Source organism: Astatotilapia calliptera, chromosome 19, assembly GCF_964374335.1.
Source record: "Astatotilapia calliptera chromosome 19, fAstCal68.1, whole genome shotgun sequence".
Classification (NCBI taxonomy): domain Eukaryota; kingdom Metazoa; phylum Chordata; class Actinopteri; order Cichliformes; family Cichlidae; genus Astatotilapia; species Astatotilapia calliptera.
The window spans coordinates 13223711-13241895 of NC_137440.1; the positions used below are offsets into that span (position 1 = coordinate 13223711).

Consider the following 18185-nt stretch of genomic DNA (forward strand, 5'->3'; position numbering starts at 1 on the left):
CTGGGTATATGTTATCATTCTTTCTGTTTCAAGTTTTAAGCTAAGGTCAGCTAAAAACATCCCAGCTTTCTTCCTTAACGCATATAATTTCGCTTGCTATTGATATTTCTTATTTCATTATTGGGAGGAAAGCAACTGATTGATTTTTGCCAAATCAAAATCAACTTATTTCTATAAAGCACCAAAGCCACAGGATCCTTCTTCTGTTTTATGTGACTCAAATACACCCCAGGAGTGTTTTTCCAGGCTTCCAGCTGAGCTGACGGTTGCTGTTAAGGGAAATATCTTCCAGTATTTTACTGCAGCCCAGTTTTCACGTACAGATCAAAATTCTTCATGACAAAAGAGAATTTTTTTTTTAAAATCCTAGGCTTCGAGAGAGAAGTTTCTACCTTTATTAGATCTGAGGAGACGATGAACCTTTTCACCAGAACTTTTTATTCTCCATGTTTGCGAGTCTGTAAATTTCCTTGAGAGGTTACACAGGTACATCTGTGCCCCCCCCCCCACACACACATTCTCATTTTGATGTCTTAGTGAGGACATCTAATTGACATAATGCTTACCCTAGGCCCAAACCCTAACCCTCAAAAATGCCTTCAAACTCGTGGGGACAGGCTCTTTTGTCCTCACAAGTGACTGCTGGTCCCCACAAGTATAGTAACATTTTAATTTTTGGTCCTCACAAAGATATGTAAACAAACCTACACACACGCACACACACACACAGTGTGTTTCTGACAGCAGAATTTAATTTTCAGGATTTCTCTCTCCTGTATTGCCGTGGCTGCTTCTGTCAGCCACTCTCTGTTTCCCCTCCTCTCTTCCTGCTGTTTTGTGCACAGGTTGTTCAGTTCCCCCCCTCTCCCTTCATCTCTCTCTTACTTCCTTTGATCTCCCGAAGCTTAAACCCATTGTGAAAGAGGAAACGAGAAGAAATGCGGAATAATCCAGCATTTCAGGCTCATCCTTTGCTCTTTCCACTGAGATCAACGTGATACTGCAGAACAGAAGGGCTGAGCAGCTGAGCGAGGATGGTGAAAGCCTCTCTCTGCTTCTCGGGACATTCGCCTGTCATACAGAGACAAAGGACTAAGAGAAGCACTGAGACGCTCTCCCTCCACACTCTGTACCCTGTGCACTTATCTGCAGTGAAAGACAAACTCCTTCTCTCTCTCCATGGCACATTTTGTCCGTCAGTCATTCTCAATAAGCGAACAGCTCTCGTCCCACTGTCTGGACTCACAGCTTAGCCATTTTTTCTGAAGGGAAATTGGCAGGATTATGAGCGAAAAATGATGTAGTGGTAAATGACGACCATTTGTCTTGTTAGAGAAAGACAAAGTGTTTAATCATAAAAGCCAAACATATCTGGGTGGATTTAAGAAGATCTCTCTAAACTAAAATTACCCTTCATACTAGATACTAGATCCCAAATCCTATCCACGCGATTTTCTAATAAATTACAAAATGTTGACTGAAGAACACCTTCTCATCTGCCATCAAAGCTTTTATTGTTTCAACAAAGCTACGCTAATTAAACAGACATCCTTGAGCAAGCAGCGCAAATGAGACAGAGACGGATGTGTGTCGTCGCGCTAAACCGTGAAGCTGTTGTTGAGTAGAAGTGAAGGATGATGAATCACAGACGTGCTCTCTGTGGATATTTGCTTTGTGATAGTTTCAAATGTGTGAAGCAACATTTTTCAGCAAATTAGGGGCTCTGTGTGTGTGTTTGTGCAAAACCTGCAGATTTTTGGATGAGGCAGACTTCCTGCACCCGACTCATTTAAGAAAGCGGGGGGTCGCCCTCTGAAACACAGACATGACCCGTGCTTCTTGACCTTTTGGGAAATAATTTGCTCTCTTACTGAAAGTCACACGAGAACACTACTAATATTCTCTTGTCTGTACGGCGAATACAAAGATTCATCTATCTGTGTTCTGTGTAAAAATCTAACCACATCCACCTATTTCCAAAGCTTACTAATTACGTCACGCCTGATTAGTCTGAGCAACAACAAGTTAATGTGAAGGAAATACCAGGAGAAAGTTAACTCGGCTTAAAGACAGGAGCTCTTTCTCTATCCTGAGGTTAAGTTGGGTCACTTTTTGTCCTCATTTAAAATTAAAATGCTTTTTGCAAGCTTTTCAGCTGCATGTAGGAAAACAATTGTAAAGCAAGTCCACTTGTTATCACCCGTTTTCAAGTTAGATGTCACTGATTCATCCAGATCAGGAGGTTGGACTGACCTCCTGTTGCCTTTGGAACTGCCTTAATTCTTCATGGCACAGATTCAAAAGGTGGGGAAAACGTTCCCCACAGACAGCCTCAAATACTTGTTGGAGATTTGTCAGCTGCACCATGATGCAAATCTCACATTCTAGCACATCACAAAGGTCTGCTGTTGGACTGAGATCTGGTGACTGTGGAGGCCATATGTAACTTACCAGTTTGCTGGCTGGATACACTGTGATTGGAATTAATATGGTCAGCAACAACACTCTGATAGGGTGTGGTGTTTTAGACAATGCTCGGTTGGTACTCAGAGGGCCAAAGTGTGCCAGAAGCCTAAACTGTTGCTACAAGGCAAGATGAATCCATGCTTTCATGTTGTTTATGCTAACCTTTGATCCGGAAATGACATATCAAACCAGGCAACATTCCCAGTTTTCTGTTGTCCACAGAACTGCTGTTCTCTAGATATTTTACCTTGGGATGTTTCTCTGTAAACCCTAGAGATGGTTGTCTGGGAAAATCCCAGCACAGCAGCAGTTTCTGAAACACTCAGACCCGCCTGTCGGACACCAACCACCACGTTACGTTAAGGGTCGCCCAAATCAAGTTTCTTCCCTATTCTAAATAATTTAGATCATTAAGCTTGTATAAACAAATCAAAATGACCTAAATTATATATACTGGATTGATACTGGTGATTCAAGTTCTTTAATAGCTTTTGTGGTTTATGGATTAAAAGCAGCTGTGTCAACAAAATATGGACTGACAGAATTTGACGAGCTTTATTTTTAGTTATAATTTAATACATTTTTCTGCCCCTGGTGAAACTCAGAGTGTGCACTTGTGGATACGAAGCACTTGTGTTTATTTTGAAGTCATTGTTCTGCCTTTGAGGGTTTTGAAAACAGCAGGAGAGAAGATACGTCCTGACAGTGGCGGTCCTAGCCTGTTTGGCGCCCCGGGCAAACACTTCCTCTGGCGTGTATTTCTGGGATTTCACACAACCCAGGATTCAAATCATGAATACATAATGGGCTTGGATTTACATCATTATGAACCCCTTTCCACGGGTTGTGTGTGAGACATTAAATCATCAAAATATAAAATATAAATTTTAAATTGTTATTGATCCCTTTACCCCTAGTCCTAAAGTGTATATTTATTTTCTTACTCTTCTTATATTTATTGTTTGTTTACTTGCACTGTTGTAACTGGAGCATCATCGTCTTGTCTCTCTATATACTGGACTGTAATAAAGTTTACTTTGACTTCAGCAGCGAGCAGGCGCACTGAGGGCTCTCGCGCTCACTTTTCGCGTACAGAATTTCGAAAAAACATTGGTGCAAATTATAAGTCTGTATCATGATGTCTGGTGTTTTCGTGTTTGTTGTTTTGTTTTTATTTTGTTTTATTTTGCGAGTTGGTTATTAGACGCTGCTCCAGCCGGTCAGAGAATCCCCCGCCGCCCCGCCCTCTCCAGCAGGCGCACCTCACAAACGGAGGGCGCCCTTACTCCCAGCAAATGGGCGATAGAAAACCGATCAGTGCCTGTGCCATTCCCAATATGCGCTGGCTGATTTCGGGGCAGCATGAGTACGAGCAATTAATTTTTTTTTGCCGATGTCCGTGATGCCGCCCTCACCACGATGCCGCCCCGGGCGACACGGGCGGTTGCCCGTATCAAAAACCGCTACTGCGTCCTGAAACCTCAAAGAAACGAGCACGTGCACGGACAGAAAGAGAACAGGCTGCTATGAAAGCGCACACGTTTATCTGTGCTGTTATTGATTTCTGTAAATTCTTCTCAGCTACACAAATAACACACAGACAACACATCCCGTGCTAATTAGGCCTCGGCGGTGGCGAGAGCATCGCCTCACCGCTCTGCAATGATTGTTTTTGTGTTCTACATGCCTCTGCCAGCCCGCTCAACACCAGAACAGAAGTTCAGACTCTTTCTGGCTCAACATTTTGCGAAGTATCGGAGTGAAGCTGCAGCTCACATGAGACATGAGTGTAAATGAGAGGAAGAATAGTTGGAGAAGCGCCTCAGCCAAAAGCGCATCGATTCCCCACCCCTCACAGCTCCCACTGCTTCCTCCCTGCGTCTGATAAATGCCTTTCCTCATTTTGGTTTACAGTGCAGTTGTGCAGAGCGTGTGCTGGGTGAGGCCACGAAGGCAAGTCGATACACAGTGAAGTATGCATCCCTCTCAGCTCTTCTACTCCCGAGTTGTGGTTAGAGGGGGCAAGCTTCAAGAGCACTTTCTTGTGAAATTTCATTTCATGGTTTGTGTTTCTATTGATTTTTATTGGTCTTTGGACAAAATCAGTCACAATGCTGCCAAAAGGCCAAGTCCCCGCTGCAGTCATGTCTGGAAAACCGACAGATTCAGGGTTTTTTTTCTTTTAAGTGTGGACGTGTTGGGTGAAGGAGTGTATTTGTGTGGATGCGTATGCATGCGTGGCGCTGTCACGCTTCACCTTCACTCTTAGAGGCCTGAGTCTCGGCCTCCTTCGGCGTCCGGAAGCGCAGCGGTTCGCTCAGTGGGCTCGTCCCAGACATGGAGATGGACTGGACATGCACAATGTAGTCTGTCTCTTCCTCCAAGTCCCATAATGCACAGGATCGCGTGGTGGTGTTGACTTCCTGGATGAATCGCAGCATGCGCACGTCTTTCTTCTGTTGGAGGGTGACAGAGAGACACATGCAACCGGCGTTCACACTCACACTTTATTTCACTAAAATTAAACTTAATGACCGTGGCTCTGGGTTTGCCTGTTCATTTTTTATTTCCGCGTACAGTTTTATAATTCCTGGTCACCTCCTTTGACCTCCCGACTTTGTTACTTTTCCATCCTCTGTATCAGTCTTTCCTGTCTTGTTGGTAATTATAATTACAAAAAACTTACTCTTAAAGCACTTTTCTCAAAATTACAAAGTTTTTCACACAAATTAAACATATGCACATCAATCCCCCCCCTCCCGAGAATACTTAAAAAAAACAAAACAATCAAGACGTGGCTACTCTGATCTCAGTGGTCCCGCCGCTCGGGAGCTCTTTGATTACTAGCCAAGATGCTGGAATAACCATTCACCAATTTAACACCCAGGCACATAAGAAGTAAATAAATCTTTAATGTACTCTGGAGCAAGGCCATTTAGTGCTTTAAAAGTGATTAGTAAGATTTTAAAATCAATTTGGCATTTAACAGGCAGCCAGTGTAAATTTGCCAGAACTGGAGTGATGTGTTCATGGTGCCAGTTAAAATTCACGCAGCAGAGTTCTGGATCAGCTTGAGCCGGTGATGTGAGCTCTGACTGATGCTGTTATAAAAGGTATTATCTCCTTTTATCACAATCAGGATCAGTATCAGACAACTTTATTAATCCCAAAGGAAATGCTTTAGTTATGATGACCGGTATGACTCAGGAGCGGATCGTCTACTAATCTCGAGGTTGGTGGTGCAATCCCCGGCTACTGTAGTCTGCTTCTGAGCATCTGTAAATCCAAATGCATCCATGAGAGTACGTGTGAAAGCTAGGCACAAAATAACACACTTGAACGAGGCTTGTTGTAAGAAAGCGCATTCGGTGCTCAAATAAAAGCCAAGTAAAGTATCTGTCCATTTAGCCTCAATCAAGGCGGGTGAAATAAATGCAACTCAGCAGCTGACAAGAATGATCTAATTCTGGAAATTGTTCTTGTTGCGCTAAACCAGGGGGGCTGAAACAGAGATCGATTTCAAAAACAGCTCCCAGGTTGGTAGCAGACTGAATGAAAAAAGCTTATTTTGGGCCAAGGTGGTAAATTTTAAGATTTATCTTTGGTGAGTTTAGTTTTCACCGTTAAGTGGGTAAGTAGATTACCAACGCTGCTGGTGTTGTTGGATAGTAGAGTGTTGGCAAAACAGTCGCTGAGAGGAAGTGTGCTTATAAAACAAGAGGGCCAAGGAGAGAGCCTTGAGGGACACCACAATTCAAATTTGACAGGGGATCATTCATTACCTGTGGACACAGACAAAATAAATTTAAATACATTTCTAAGTTGTTAAATTGTGTTTTTTCTCAGATCTGTCTTCAGCCTGAAGTGATATCCTTACTCATTATGTTTGACCTCCGGATTTAAACATCTGTGTTTTGGACATTTATTGTTAAACGCTGATTTAAGATGGGATGCAAACTGTTTTGGTTTCTGGTTAAGAGATGCCTGGAACAGTTTTAAAATCACAGTCACAACGACCACAGCTAGCACAGTTAGCATTGGAAAAACCACACAAAACTGTGTGGAGGGAGACGTTGGAGAACCATAAGGACTTTTGGGAGCACTTGAGTTGTGCTTGACTTCTGAATTGAAGTTTTAATTGTCAGGTGCATTTCATGTTAGTGTTATAGAAAATAAAGAGTGAATATGCTTTTACCTTTCTTGCCAAGACTTGGAGGATGAGTTTGCTATATGATAGAGGATGAAGTTGTACAGTACTGATTAAAACCACCGCCACCCTTTTTGAATGCTTCAAACTTGTCATACTTTAAAATAACACCGCATCTGATATTGTATACATCTCTGTGACTGCAGCAGCTTTGACAAAACGGCAGGATTTGATGACCAGTGAATGAGAACAGCCTGAACAATAACAACTGCAAAGCAGCTGAATGTCCTCTGCTATTGTTTCTTATTATTAACTTTTATTTATAGCTTTAAACCACACATTTCCCAGCTTCCAGTGCTGCCATCAAACATGTCACTCCAGTCTCCTGTGGACGGGTGCATATGTGTGTTTGTACAACCACGAGATGGCAACTTGTCCCACGTAAATGCGTGGTTGTGCGAGAGATGTGTGTCTAAGCTTGCATGTTGACTTTTCTCCTGTCACACAGCTGTCATAGTCTGTCAGCGAGGGGACAGGCTGTCCGACAGGATGCTGTATCCTCTGATGATTCCCATAATGCATTCTGACTTGGAGTGAGGGAGCAACACAGGAAAGGAGGTGGCAGACAATAACCTGTGACAAGCCACAACTTAATTGAATTAGTTTGGGAGTTTCTTCAAGAAATCTTTTACATGCATTAATGAATGTACCTACATTATAGTACATTTACATGTACACAACCATTGATACGAATCAGGATGGAGCCATACTTTTATGTTGTTTTACTCCAAATTCAGGCCCTTTCACCCAAATGTCACAGCAGAAAAGGAGACTCATCAGACCAGGCAACATTTTTGAAATCTTCTATTGTCCAATTTTGGTGATGTGGTGTATAATGTAGCCTCAGTATCCTGAACTTGGCTGACAGGAGTGGCAGACGGTGTAGTCTTTTGCTGCTGTACTCCATCTGCTGCTCAGTTTGAACTTTAGATTTTTGCATTAATGAGGAGTTGAACAGGCGTATCTAGTAAAGTTGTATCTTTAGCTGTAAAATTGTAATATGAGTTGCAATAAATAAAAGGTTTGGATGATTTTATTCCCTCCAAAACTTGCCTGAATCTGCTAAATGCTTTTCCATATGTATTTTTTACTGCTTATAAGCACAGTAATTAGCATTAATGGTTACAGTGGTATAGAGGGGACAGAGAGTGTTACCGACCTGCTGTGTGATGGCAAAGCCAATGACTGGGTCTCCCTCGGGGATGTCCCATGACACCACAGCAGAGTTTGCTTTTACCTCTCTGATGGTCACATTGACGGGAGGCGACAAGCTATCTGCAGAGATAAAGATAAAGACAGAGAGAGAAGAAAAGGTTATTGTATGTTTTAAAGTACGAAGGAGCAGCTCTGTGAAATGACTAGAATGGCAGAAGTTTATTCAGTGGCGTGAATAAATGGCTCAGTTGAATCCATTATTAGGCCTGAGCACTAAAAGTGCGAATGCCCTATTGTAATCGCTCCCGTTCTTCTTGTTATTATCCAGACAAATGAATTGGCTTTTTGAGGGCTTTAACATGTTTGAAAACTCATGAAGCTTTGCACATGCGTCAAGCCTGGTGAAAATTTACTGGTCTCACTGGTTTGAGACCTGGGCACAGCAAAATGGCTCAGTAGCGCCCCGTACAAAGTGGGGAAAAATGAGCCCCTGCTTGGGCTTTTACGTAAATGTATGAAATTTTGTACACATGTGTAACATCCCAAGATATACCAAAAAGTCTATTGGACCCATGTGCCAACTCACCACCACTATTTTGAATTGAACGTAACATTTTGGCATAGATTTTGCCATTTCCAGGCGTTGTGCTGTTGCAAACTCCTCCTAGAGATTTTATCGGCTCAGCTCCATATTTCGTCAGTCTAGACTACAGATCTGAGCCATATTAAATAGTGGAACTTTAGAGTTTTCACCTAAGGGCGTTTCTGTGGCGCCACAGCGAATTTCAATCATTCGCTTTGAAATTATAATTGGCTCTTATTCCCACATACATTGACCGATCTGTACCAAACTTCTCACACGTGATAAAGCTACACCCCCCGAACACATTTCAACTGCAATATTTGACAGTGGTCACAGCGCCACCTACTGAGAACAGGAAATGTCATGTTTTACACTTTGGGCTACAGTTTCAAGACGCTTGATGCCAGCAACCTCAAATTTGTTCATGGAAGCCTGAAGGAGTTGGTCTTAGGTCACATTCAAAACAGTGAGTTTTCATAAGAGGGCGTGACCTCGGCAGCTTGGTGAATTTTGATGTTTTGCCATGAAACATGAAACTGATATACCTCAAAGAAATCTAGTCCAAACTCTCCCAAACTTCACAGACATTCTTCTGACATAAGTGACCTCATCTGCAAAAATCTCCATTACATACACTTTAATGCCAGATGAATTCTACTTAATTTAATTTTCTAACATCAGTAAACCTCACCTGCTAAGACCTTAATCCTCTGACAAGCAGGTCAAAGTTCATAATGAAAGAGAGAAACTGTGTTTGCTCTGGAGTTCGTTCCGAGTTTGGCTGGTAACACCTCACCTGTGACAGTCCAGGAGGTCGGATGAATGCACCACCTCAGCTGGCTCATTTTGATGTGGAGGAGTAGAGGCTCTTAGCACCTCCTATCTGCCAAAAGATCCTCAACGTCTAAGTCAGCAGTCATAAAGGCTTAAAGGTTTGCGACCATTTGGCTAACTCCAGTTGGTGGGCGAGTTGGGTGGCAACTGTTGGCCAACTGGTTGCTGGAGGTTGTTGGCAAGTTGCTTGCATGAAATTGGTCACAATTCTAAGTACATGCTAGTGACCAAAGCAGTTAACATGGAGTTTTTGTATACTGCAGCAGACTCTTTGTGACCAATTACATCTAGCAACACCCGGCAACCTCTAGCAACTACTCGCATACTGACTGGAATTTTTCCACTCACAAACCAGCTGGTCTGCAGGACTGAGGTCTTAAGCTGCATCCACACTGGGAATGACGTTGTGACCAAGACGATACAACGTGAATGACATTCTGTAACAAATTGGGCGTGACCAATGAGAGAAGTGAATACTGATGATGTGACCTGAGGAGATTAGCAATATATGAGAAGGTTAGCTAGGCAGCTGGAACCTCGACTACAAACGCCGTCAGCTTCAAAGCAATGCGCAACAAGCGACTTGTTTTCAGCCCTCATTTCTGCCGCTTGGACTCTCAGTTTCATTCTTTACGGTCACATCCAGTTACCAAAGTTACCGAAGGTGATGGTCATAGTGAGGGTGGGAACGTAGATCTACCTGTAAACTTTTTCACACTGTATTTCTTTAAATAAGCACTTCAAAATTACAGTCAGGTGTTGCTACCAACATGGCTGCTGAGTGGGAAGACTGGGGTCTGGAGGGATTGGTTTATGGCGTCATCTTTTACTTCTGTGTGCTTGTTGGACCCATCAGCAAACTGTGACTGCAGCTAACGTGTCTGTGTGTGTGTGTGTGTATTAGTCTTGTTTTCATCTAAGTGTCATATTTCATGCTCTAAACACACTTCTAGTTTAATTGGGGTCACAGGCTACAAGATTTGAGAATAATAATTTGTCTCGTTATATAATTAAGTGTGAGCTGTACGTGTGTGTGTGCGTGTGTGTGTGCATCCACCGCCTGCTGCTGAATGAGACTGTAATTACTGTACGAGTTCTGAACAAGCACATACCCAGTGGTGGCTGTATTACATGAATGTTTGTGCAGATCAGAAGATCAAGGCGAGAGATTAAATAACATCATCATTCGATTTGTCCTGAAATGGATTTTTCTTCACTTTCTTGTTTTATGATCACGACTCCTTCTATTCTTCTTTCCCCTCAAATAGAGAGGCCACACATTCGTACCGTCATAGTTCAACTGTGCCCTAAAGTCACGATCAGTATGCACCACAGATCCATAACTGACTGGAATTCATGTCAGTACAATCAGTTATGACTCTGTGATTTATAGTTACACCTGCATCTAGTGCCTGACTGTTATTCTAGTTTGTTGGCTTTATGAACTGGTTTGAACTGCTGAATCTAATATTCCTTGAGATCTTTAGTTGATCTAAAAACAGGCCTTATACAACCAAGTTTTACCATTTACTCTTTATTTTGGTCCACATCAGGACCATAACCTGTCCATACCTGTATGTTCAACTGCTTGCAAATTTAATCGCCCAATCACATGGCAGCAAGTGATTTAAGTGACTTTGAACATGCTGTGGTGATACCCGACGGTCTGGTCCGAGTGTTTCGGTAACTGCTGGGATTCCCACAGGAAGAAGAGCTTCTTCCTGAAGCACCACAGTACTGTCATCTGAGTACAGGAAACTGAGGCTCATCAAAATTGGACAGTAGAAGATTGGAAAAATGTTCAGTCTCGACTTCTGTGGTGACATTCAGATGGTAGGGTCAAAATTCGGCATACACAACATGGTATCATGCATCCCTCCTGCCTTGTATCAACAGTTCAGGCTGCTGCTTGTGGCATACTTTGAGCCTCTTGTAGCAACCGAACATTGTTAAAACATGCCACCATGTCAATCCCTTTATGACCACAGGATACCATCTTCTTATGGCGGCTTCCAGCGGGATGACGATGTTGAAGAATCCAGCAAATCGGTTACTTGAGCATGGCCTCCATAGTCACCAGATCGCAGTCCAGTAGAGCACATATGGGATGTGGTGGAACAGCAGATGTCATCATGGATGTGCATCCCTCTAATCTGCAGCAACGGTGTGATGCCATCACATCAACACGGACCAAAATCTCTGAGGAATGTTTCCAGCACCTTGAAACTCTGCCAGGAAGAACTTAAACAGAGGTCTAATTCGGTAAAAGCAAGGAGCTTGTACATTTTCCAGTGAGTGTAGATTAAATCACAAATTCTCCAACTAAATGATGCATCATATCTGGTCCAGCTATCTGAAATGGATGAAGTGGAAACTATTAGAAATGTCAGAAACTGAAAACAAGGGCATTTTCGACCGTGCGTCCCATTAGGGAGTATTTTTAAATTTGTGACATGTTTGGGATGTTTACATTCTTGTTTATGCAAATAAGAGAATAAGCTGCTGAATATTAAGGTGAACAACCTAATGCAGTGTGTCACTGTCCCTCTCTGTTCTCCGTTTTTGGTGTTTATTGATATTTGTAACAAGGACCAGTGAATAAGGATGAGGAGAAGTGGTCCCTGTCAGTGAGGCTAATGGGACATAAATCTAATTCAGGTAATAACACAGTCAGCGTGTTATTGAATAGGTTAACGCTCGCTTGCCCTTCGACGGGAAAACCTCACAGGATGATGAGCTGCTGCGGCACTTGTTTACACCCTGACACGCTGCACGTTTAGAAAGAGCGAAGCAGAGCCAAAGCAGGCCTCTAGGTTACTTGCTTCCACTCAGCCTGCAGCCGATGTTTTGATAAATAGCCCGACTAACAGCAGATGACAGGAAGGAGACCCACTGCATCTCTTCATCCGAGTGGGGGGCCTGGATGTTTGAAGTGGATTTGCTTTTGTTTACTGTCTGCTGTTTGCCTAAGGGACAGGCGCCACGGGCTGAGAGGGCTGATGGAACAGAAGAAATCACAAATCAAAGTCATTATCTTTCCGCGTATTCTCCTCCTGCTTGTGAACGAATGTTTAGCTCCTAATGGAGAGAAAAACACCGCTTTTATTCAGTGATGTGCACCATCGCTTTGTTTGCACATGCTCAAAAATATCTAGAATCATATATAAAAAGATAGAACTCGATATTATCCGATTTTATAACGACAATAACCGAGTGGGTTAATTTATGTTACACAGAAACACTTTGAAGGCTCAGTTTGCATTCCTGCACTGCTTCCTTTGTTCTGATGTCGATTAGTTTTGGTTACTTTCATTCCGTTTTTTTTTTTTGCAAAATGGCACCAAGTCACAAACCGACTCATCTGCAGGTTTCATCTTCGCTTTGGGCTTCAGTAAATATCAGCATCAAAGGCTTCTGCAGCAGTAAATCTGTACTGTACGTCTGTTACTCACGGCTCACTGCAAAATCACAGTTTAGTGATTAAAGTGGAAAAATACAATAAAATCAACGGTTATTAAAACATACATATACTTGAGATGGATGATAAAACATATTACAGTGGCACAGGTGGTACACTTGAAGGATAAACATGTACAAAAAATATTTTTATGATCACAAACTGTTTTCATGTCTCATTGCTGGTTTAATAAATAAAGAGCCTGATCAATATTTCTGATATGTTATTTAGTGATTTAAATTTGACATCTAATGTATCAACTGAAAGGTTTTTTCTCCAAACATTTGTTATGTGTAGAAACTGTTTTACTCATCTACGCTCTACCACAGCGGTCCCCAACCCCTGGGCCTCGGACCGTGAGTCGTTTGGTACCGGGCCGCGAGAGTTGAGGCTCAGGTATGAAATGTATGGTTTTCAGGGTTTTTATCGGTTTTCAGCGTTATTTTGTTATCGTTTTTATCGCTAACTCTGTTTTCCTGGGTCTTTTCACGTGTGTTATGAATAAATCTTCTTTTTTTCGGTACCGGTACTAGTTTTATTTTATTGTATTTATCCGCGACACCTTAAAGGCCGGTCAGTGAAAATATTGCTGGGCATAAACCGGTCCGTGGCGCAAAAAAGGTTGGGGACCGCTGCTCTACCTGACTGCTCGGACCAGCTCATCATTTGGGACCTTTGCAGAGTGCCCTCTAGTGGACAAACTATGCAACCCACTCACACGGTTGGAGGGTGTTTCTCCCGTCTCTTCTTAAATTTGTGACTCCCTAAATAAGATGCATTAGTGTTTAAGCAGAAACGCCCCCCACAAAAACAAAAAACAGGTATTACACTGGGTGAATGAATGACCCCAGCAAAACAAAGCCTGTTTTTTTGCTTTTCTTTCACTAATACTGGGATCCCTGGAAGAGCTGGGAATGACGTCACACAGCCCTGCCATCAGAGGCAAAAGGAACTCATTTATCTCTTGTTAATCAATACAGGTGAGGCTGGTTCATCAAGGCAAATGTCTTTAAAAGATCCCTTGAAATGCCTGCAAGGTCACGTGTGCATGCGATAAAACGGGGTTACATGACGCCTCAGGATCAGAACAAGGACATCAGTGAATCACTCTTGGGTGAGGAAAGTATTAAACATGACAGAAACACAGCAGCTGCTCATCACATATGTGCTTAGGACCCCCATCGTCACACTTAAACGTGGGATTTTTCAAAGAGCAGGGTGGAAATTTTCTCTGTTGCTATCGTCGCTGATGGGAAGTTATAAAAATGGAGGAAAAACGTACGTTCTAACATGTGGTTAATAGTGCTGTTTGTTTTTTTTTTAAAAAAAGGGTCTGTTTGAAGTCATGTTTTTTCTTACACCTAACCAAAGATCAATCGAAAAGACACAAAAGTTGAAAATGGCCGTACACAGGATGCAAACTGTGTTCTGGGTGAAAGTTAATGATTTATATACAGCCACGTCTCAGTTCCTGTTTTCTCAGGGGAAGCCAGTCCTGACAAGTCGTCAGCTGACAGAGACTACTAAAAAGGAAAAACTATAACTGAAAAGAAAGAAAGGAGTGAAATAAACATCATGTAGAGAGAATAGAATTTAATATTGCAGATGTGATAAGAGCATCAGGCTGGTGTGGCTCTGCGTCTCCTTTCAGTGATCACGGACTAAAGTCTGATCTGTAAAGCTATAACTGTACCTGGTGTCTCATGTCTTTTAAACCATATAATTTCGCACAGAGCTTATTAGTTTTTAATAAAACCTCTAAACTTTGGATCTTGGTGAAGCAACTTTCTCCTTGCTCCTTAAAATGAAGCCGTCTGCTGCAAAGCCCTTTGAAATCAGGAATGTCTTTCCTGCTGGATGAGCTTAAATAATGAAACGCACATTTTCATTGATGTCCTTGACTTACTTACTTTGTTTCTTTCTCTTCTATTGGATACACTGATGACTCACTGTTGCTTTGCATTTTTGAATTATTGTGTTTCAAGTCTGGGAAAAAAAGACTGTCTTCTTTGTTCGTGAGTCCCAAAGATTAAAGGGTAAAAACATGTCCTTGTAGTTCTGCTACATGAAGTTCAACTCTCTCTTCGAGTGTCCTCACATCCCACAACTTCTGGTCACTTTGTGCCCGTCTTTGGCTCCACTTTCACATATGACTGCATTACACTTTGGGGACAAAGAGAGGGGATGCTGGCCGTGATTTCAGGTCTTAAATATCCACATGACATTAGAGTCCACTCTAATGAAACACCAGACAGATGTCTTCATAAACTCTCTGCAGCTCACAGTCTGCATCTCCCCAAGAGATGGGGGTGACTTTGAGCAATGACGGATGTGTGTGTGTGTGTGTGTCATTGTTAGCCTGATGATGATCAGAGTGACAGCTAGTTGTCTACCCCACACTGTGCAGTGTAAAGGGTGACAGCTCCTTAATGCCCCCCTTCATTAGAAAACTCACCAGGACAGAATGTGTGTGCATGTGTGAGCGCACAGTCAAGAGAGGAGGCTAATTTGCTGTTTCACAACACAGACTTGTGTAAACACGCACACACACACACAGTCTCCATGCATAAAGTCCATCATTGCTTAATGAACACTCTCGTCTCTCTGTTGACCTTAGAAAGAAAATCCTCCCTCCTCCTGCTCCTGGTAGAGATTATGTAATGTTGCATACTTTAGTTTGCTTCAAAGAAAAAATGCTTTTAATTGAATCTCATCTTTTGCTGATGATGCTGCTGAAGTTTGCGCTGAACAGTTAGTTGAGCTGTTTTGTACTTTGCATTAGGGAGCTGACGGGTTAATGACCGGCTAATATCTCTGAATCGTTTAAAATCTGCTGACTTTAGGATTACAACACATCACAACACAGGCCTATCGTTAGTTTTATACAGCACATCTGTACCATGAGCTGTGAGACCTGCCTGTACTCTACACATGCTTTGAAAATGAAGTCTATGAGTAAAACCCGTCTTTCTGCACTACACCATCAGTGTGATACCTGGGCCGACAGCAGGGGCTTTTTTCGAGTGGGAGATCATAAAGCTGGGTGGTGCTCCAGCTCCCATCCACCCCTGTGGTGTGATATTATTGATTTGTACCACCTTATTACAGCTCTGCAATCCTCAGAAATGCCTCTCTCGGAGTTAGGCCTCTGGGCTGGTTCTGCTCCCTGGGATGCTAATGAGTTAGTCTGCATGCTTTTGAACTAACATGAAAACTGCCTGTTAGCTACATCATATTTCACTGTTATCTCGCACTTAAGAGGCAAGTACAGGCCTCAGGTGCTGCTTACTTCCTGTTCTCCTCTTTGAATCACTTTGTGCTTCGCTGCGCTGCTACTAATTCATATTTAGCAAGTTAAAACACTTAGTTCATTTCCAGCTAATAGTATGTAAACAGTCACTTTGTATGGAAGGTGCAACAAGCAGTAGGAACACTTTGGCGAGGAGAATAATACAGTTTTAAATTAGCACATGTTTATTATCCAGGGGCAAAGCTGACAGCAGTACCGGAGGAGCCGCAGTGGCTTGCTGCATGCTCCTCCATGCTAACGTGTTATTAGGCCTCCGAGCTGCGTGCGCGTCAGGCGTGCTGTGCTCGCAGAGGTCAGCTGGCAGCGATGCCCTCATTCATACTTAATGTGCCATGATAGAGCCATCAGGATTTTGTGCTGATCTTGAATTTGCCCTTGCATGTGTCAGAGGAGACCTTGGCATGTGGCCTTGTCCTTGCAGATGCACACATCTATAGAAGGATAACAGAGCGACTGAGTGTGGAGGGACCTGAACACAAAGTGTTTCTGTGTCTCCTTTAGAAGCTGAAGAAGCTGATAAATAATTTAAAAGTGCTTTATTCTAACGCATGTTTTACACTCTCTCGTTTCATAATTGATTGCCATAATTCCTTTTCCATAACTGACAGCTGCTTCCCAGCTGATCCACCTCTCATCCACAAGTCTGCTTTAAATCTTACGTAAGCCACAAACAGGAGCTCACCCTATGGATTTCCTCTTTTCTGCTGCTTCTTTGTCCCATCGTTTGTTTCAAACAGCTGCCACCGCTGATGGATCTGTATCCACCACCTCTGTGTCAGAGGAAATCCACCACAAACATTTCCTCTATTTCTTCTTTTATTCACTTTTGCTTTCAACACCTATTTTTCTGACAGTAACGGACACTTGGCGCTAAGCCTCCCCCTCACACACACACACCCCCGCATCGGCAATGTGTTTTTGTCTCTTTCTTTTTATCTTTTGTCTGCCTCTCCAACGCTCCTCTCCATATTTCTGTATAGCTACTACATTGGGACTTTTTGGCAGCTCCTCCATAGTCTGCTGTGTACAGCTCTCTGCTACTTACTAACACTTCAGTGGGAATCTGGGTGCAGAGAGGAGATGGTGGGTGAAAAGGGGAGACGGTAACCTTGCTGTGACTCATTCATGCACTGTTCTATTATTGATTAGCCTCACGCTGCTCACACGCTGCCTGCTGATCCGCTGGTTTACTGTGTAGGCAGATGAGCTGCTTATAAATGAAGAGCAGCTTTCAGTGTGAAATATAATCCTCGTATAGTTTTTCCTTCATGGGAAAACGTCCCCGTTTGTAAGATGTAACCCACCGCTTTGTGTGGCTCAAACTGAGCATGTTAGCCGTTACCATCTTGGCTGTTAAGAGCCAAAATTAGGTTATGGAGACAATGCAGGGTGACTTAATACCTGCTAATTAGTGCCAAGACCCCATCACACAGGCCTAGACACCAATTGGTCACCATCTGGTAAACACCTGTTCCTTGGGAATGTGCTCTAGGAGGTTTGCTGGCGTGAAACTGGTTGTAAAGAGGCATAAAGCACTACAAAGAAAAACAACTCGTGATTGCTTTGGTTATTGGTGATTGCTGCAGTCACAGCTTTCACCTCTAGCGACCACTCGCCAATCTGCATTTGCGACCAGGCTTGCTAATCTAAAAAAAACTGAAGCAAAGCCATCTTGAATGGCATATTAATATAATTAAAGAGCTTTAAAAATGCTCCAAAACACAATCGTGATGTCTAGTTTTGAACAGCAGTGACAATCTATAGTTTCAGTATTCAGTGCTCCTAAAAATGCACAGATTAGAGCTTTACAAGTTAACTACAGAGACTTAAACCTTTTCAGATCAGGTCATAAACCTGCTGTAAATATACTTTTTATTTATTTTAATATGAGAGTCTACGGGGATAGCTTCATGTGATCATTTGAGGGGCTGCTGTGTTTTGGCACTGCTTCATTTTAACCTGAGGGTTTCTGCCTGTTCTGAGCACCGCGATGAGCCTCGTTGTGAGGCTGAGAGCTGTTTTTGCTCTCACCATCTTTCCTTTTTAAAACCAGATGTAACAGGAACAATACACATTACAGGCTACCAACCTGTCAAAGCGTATTCTCCTCTGTTGTCCCACTGGATACTGATGGGTACCACAATTTAGCAAATGAACATCATGTTTTATTTAA

The 18185-nt window shown here is 42.6% G+C and overlaps 1 protein-coding gene and 1 long non-coding RNA gene across 5 annotated transcripts in view; both read right to left on the minus strand.

Annotated features, from left to right (window-relative positions):
* LOC145422353 (uncharacterized) overlaps positions 1 to 18185 on the minus strand; it is a 203909-nt gene that overhangs the window by 133619 nt on the left and 52105 nt on the right. The gene's annotated exons all lie outside the window — the stretch shown is intronic.
* fndc5a (fibronectin type III domain containing 5a) overlaps positions 1 to 18185 on the minus strand; it is a 48606-nt gene that overhangs the window by 13310 nt on the left and 17111 nt on the right. For all 4 annotated transcript variants that reach the window (XR_003270652.2, XR_013903635.1, XM_026152139.2 and 1 more), the window contains 2 exons: positions 7833 to 7948; positions 4724 to 4922 (listed from right to left, as the gene is read on the minus strand). Coding sequence is in view for 2 of the 4 variants with exons in the window: in XM_026152139.2 (XP_026007924.1) it covers positions 4724 to 4922; positions 7833 to 7948 (315 nt within the window). In the remaining 2 variants the exon portion in view is untranslated. The remainder of the gene's footprint in view (positions 1 to 4723; positions 4923 to 7832; positions 7949 to 18185) is intronic.